We start from the raw sequence: 4,566 nt of genomic DNA, 5'->3' as shown, positions 1-4,566 counted from the left end.
AGTAGTATGAGCACACTGCTCTGATACCACTTGTAAGGCCTCCTAATCCAAGATCTCACTCAACTAAAGCAACCAACAGGTGTGCGGAATCCACCTGATGATCAACCACTGTAGATGAAACACAAGAATGCAAGGATTTGAGAGAGAAATCAAGAATACACTGAGTATTCTTGATGAAGATGAATGACGTCACTCACACAAAGCGCCACCAGACAAAACACAATGATTAGGGCACAGAAATTCACACAGAAATCGTTACCTTGTCTATTCCATATTAAAGTATATATACAAGGTGAAACCCGGACTTTCAAGACTAACTAGAAAGCCCGGACAAAACAAATAGCACAAAGCAAGCACAGAGCTTTTGCCACAAAACTCAGACAAAGTCTAATCTATACAAAACTCTGACTAAACAAAAACTCTTCCAAACCTTGGACAAAGTTGTCCCTAGGAACTTCTTAGGGACAAATTGTCCCTAGGAACTTCTTGGGACTAAGTTTAGACACTTGTTCAATAAAGACCCTAAATGTTGGAAACCTTGCACTTATCACCCAAAGTGCATTAACAATAAGCAAAATAAGAGATAAAGCAAATAATATAAACCTTAATTATTCTTACGAATCCTCACCTTCAAATCGCACAAACACTCTCTGTGATTCGCGAATTCAAGGAAAAACACATTCTAGGGCATGGAACCTGCACTCGTGATATCTCCTTCAATTCTTCATCAAATGAGGTAGTTCTTGTGTCCATTCTAATTAATTTTTCGAGATCTATAAAATCCCTCTGTCAATTTCTGTGACAGAGGACATCCAAAATCCGAATTTAATTTATGTTATTTCTATGATTCTTAGATGATAAAATTTAGAGCTTTTCTTATTAGAACATTGTTTTGATGAAATTAAAAGTGGTTTACTGTTCATAATCATGTTAACATGGATCTTGTAATTTTTGAGAATTTTAGTCAACTTTTGAATTTAGTACATAATTTAATCATGCTATATTAAATAAAAATATCATAAAAATGTGGACATCATAAAAATAATACTTTATAAATGTTCTTCTTTTAGGAAATATATTAAATATGGAGATTTTGTAATGAATTTCATGCTTTCTGATAATATGTTCGTAATTTAAAAAATTAATCCAAAATTGTGGATTTTCTTATAAATATTAGCAAAGGTATATAGTCGGGAAAGCTCCAAACATTCAAAGAGGTGGTGATCTCTAATCACATCCGAATCTTTCAAGATCCAGGAAACCATGTTGAAACAAGACGTACCTTACGAATAATAAAACTTACTAATTAATTATTGGTTTTAATATTAATAAATATAATTTTCATACAAAAGTCCCCACATCATAGGACTTCAATTGCATAGTATATTTATGTGTTTGGTTGTTGATATTTACGTTACTATATATTTTAGGGTAACTCGTATCTCTTGAAGTTTCTCATTCTCGTACATCAAAGCTAACGCAAAACTGTGAGTAGATCTATGTCCCCTCTTTACTATTAATCTTTGGGGCTTATCATGTGTCATTAAAGTTTCTCGCGCTTCATACGGTTACATTTTCAACATGCAAACAGAATGTGTAGTTTATGTGTTATAAGTTGTGGTTTGATAATATTATTTGTTACACACTTTACGTCGCAGTTTCACATCGTGGATTCACTGGCTGAACGGTTCCCTCCGGCAGTGGGTTTCTTAATCAATTGATTTGGAAACTCAGATCAATTGACCGGATTTCTTGGGTTTGAACGGAGAGACGCAATGAAAGAGAAATCAAGATAATTTCTTTAACAACTTACACAAAAGCCTATGAAGTTTCGTTGTTTTAATAAAACAAAATACAAAGTTCCAAATAGAATGCATAGTCAACATTCCGCTGCAACGCACGGGTTATTGCCAACTCATTATCTATAAAAACATGAATGGTTGTACTAGAATAAGTCCCTGGGATGAAGCTTGGCCCGTTTTACAACAATCTACATATGACTTGGTCATTCGAGTCATTGGTACCGTGTCACAGGAAGAAGATATCAATAGTATGTCGATGTGCTATGTCTTTTTGAGACCCTTTTCTTCGGTCTTCTTTTTTTCTAATTGAGTTCTCCCGGGCCATGGCATATACATATTACATGAAGCAAAGTTGGTGTATGTTATTGTAAGACCAAAATAATCCAAAATTGATATCAAAGTAAAAAAGCAAACTTCAATGTCTCCATAATGTAACACATATATTCATAAACCTCTTTTCTGGTCTTGTTTTGACTTTCATGGTGTAAAAACTATTATACAACAAGAATAGCCTTAAAAATGCTTAGTTGGATATGAAGACATTGTCAACATAAATTGCTCTTTTGCTCATTTAATAGCTGCTCCTGAGACATAATCACCCACCTAGCTAGGCCTTTTTTGTACCAAGATAGCCACGACAATTTGGAGCACCACAACGGCACTTTACTCTATCACGGTCATACATCTCATAACTACATGCCAATATCAAAAATATAATTTATTATATTTTTGTTTGTTATAGTGGATGGATAAGAGGGTGCAAATTAATGATTACCTGTCCCCATAATCAAAAGTTAACTCTTCTCCTGGTTGGATTGCTCTAAGAGCAAAGAAACCAAGACGAGTCTCCCCATTTACCTCCCTGCAAAAGTGTCAAAAACGTGATACGGTTGTCACCTGATAATTCAATGTATTTAATTTAAGAATGAAATTAAGACATAGAACTGAGTATGAAGTTCATATCTAACCATCTTTCCACTGTACAATTTGGATCACAACTGTGATTTATCAATCGTGATTCATTCCCCTTGAGTTTTGCATCAATGTTAAAGTTTGATGCGACTTGAAACACGTAGAACTTAGTTATACCTTGTGCTTTCATGTCCCTAAACCTCATCTCACGTAAAGCATTATCGATAACTGAAAAGTGTAAAACAAACAACGTTTTAATATAATTCGAAAAATGAACTACCATAAACACCTAATTACAAACTTAAAACTTAAAAAAGTTCCATGTTTTTGAAGAAACCATGATGATTGTTAAATTTTACAAGATGAAAAATCAAATAATTATATATGTATACCTTCTCCAACATACTCAATGATGTAATCATCTTTCTTGATGAATTCAACGGCTTCTACACCCCAACCACAATGTTGAGTCTACAAATATGTCAACCAAATAAGTAATTATAGAACAAGTATACTCACAAATATTTTTTTTTTTTGACAAACTTATCACAAAATAAAAGATTGAAGTTATTCTTAGGTTAAAACTTACCTTAATAACTTTAACTTTTTTCTGTTCTTGGAAATATTGCCTGTTTGTGCAATTTTCCGAACAGTTGCAGGTATTTGTGCAGCTAACATACGTAGATCTACAAAAAAAATTAGAAATATTATATCTTGGGCTAGGTGATCGATAATCAATACCAAGATAGTCGGCGAATTACCTGCATGTACAAGCTTCGTCGCATACGTTTGGATCACTACAAGTGCAATCTCCAATGCTGATATCCACATTGACACTCTTCTTCTTTATCCGGTAGATATCTTGTTTAAGTTGAGGAAACCATGGCATGGTGAGCCAGAATGATGTAGAATATATTATAAGTTTTCATTTGTATAAGCAGTCTTTTAGAAAATGTATATCTACATGATATATAGTGGTGTTATTAAGAAAATTAATTAGTTCTTAAGATGAGAAAAGGATACTACGCATAATATGCACGTAAGAAGGTGGCTCCAAGTTATCTGCCATGGTGCCTTTCCAAGTTGGATCAATCTTGAATTCGTCTTCCACGTTTGGTATCGGTAGAAGACAAAACCATTCCTATTATTATAAGTCGAAAGATTCAGTTGAGGCCCTCTAGTTACAAGAAACGATACAGAGTTGATTCAAGAGTTAGTAGACTATTATATATATTTGGTGATACCTGCCGAATTTAGAATTCCATATAGAAATGACGTTTTCTATGTTAATTTTCATGGAGAATTTTCTCTCTTCATATATTTTAATATTCGATCAATGCTTCCCTCTACGTTAACAAGTTCGACGCAACTATTCATGATAAATGAACTTACTCATATATAGAAGTTGCATAAATCGATTAGAGAGATGATCATTTACAATGTGAAAACCATTTATAGTAAGTATTGAATTGAAAAGCTCTTCATGCAGATCAAAGAGATTTGCAAAAAAAAAAAAAAAAAAAAAAAAAAAAGATTAGATTAACCTTTATGGTACTTCTAGGATCTGAAGGCTGCACATAAGAAGGTGGCTCCTTCGCCATGGAGTCCCTCCACTTTGGATCAATCTCGAATTCCTTTTCCACTTTTGAGAGCGGCATATGACCAAAAACTTCCTGTATATGATTAAAGGAGTTGGTGATTCGTCACGTTGTGGTCATTGAAAGTACTAAATTTCTTGACATAGAGTTATAAATATTTTCTGATGATCGTGATTCTTAAGTAAGAGTTTAAACAATACTGCTAGTAGTCTCACCTCTATGCTTCTTGTTGGAACCGCGCTCTGCACAAGCAA

At 33.7% G+C, this 4,566-nt stretch overlaps 1 protein-coding gene across 1 annotated transcript; it reads right to left on the bottom strand.

Moving 5' to 3' along the window:
• Positions 1-2,409: 2,409 nt before the first annotated feature.
• On the bottom strand, positions 2,410-3,603 carry LOC110892371 (histone-lysine N-methyltransferase ASHR3). Its single transcript, XM_035981164.1, has 6 exons — positions 3,476-3,603; positions 3,304-3,385; positions 3,107-3,185; positions 2,771-2,942; positions 2,578-2,664; positions 2,410-2,494 (listed from the first exon to the last, which is right to left on the bottom strand). Exons 1-6 carry the CDS (start codon positions 3,601-3,603, stop codon positions 2,410-2,412), a joined length of 633 nt encoding a protein of 210 aa, XP_035837057.1.
• Between the last annotated feature and the right edge of the window lie 963 nt (positions 3,604-4,566).

This window comes from Helianthus annuus, chromosome 12 (genome assembly GCF_002127325.2).
Source record: "Helianthus annuus cultivar XRQ/B chromosome 12, HanXRQr2.0-SUNRISE, whole genome shotgun sequence".
In the NCBI taxonomy this organism is placed as follows: domain Eukaryota; kingdom Viridiplantae; phylum Streptophyta; class Magnoliopsida; order Asterales; family Asteraceae; genus Helianthus; species Helianthus annuus.
Note: the sequence above shows the minus strand (reverse complement) of the source record. Positions and strands in the feature narration are given on the sequence as shown.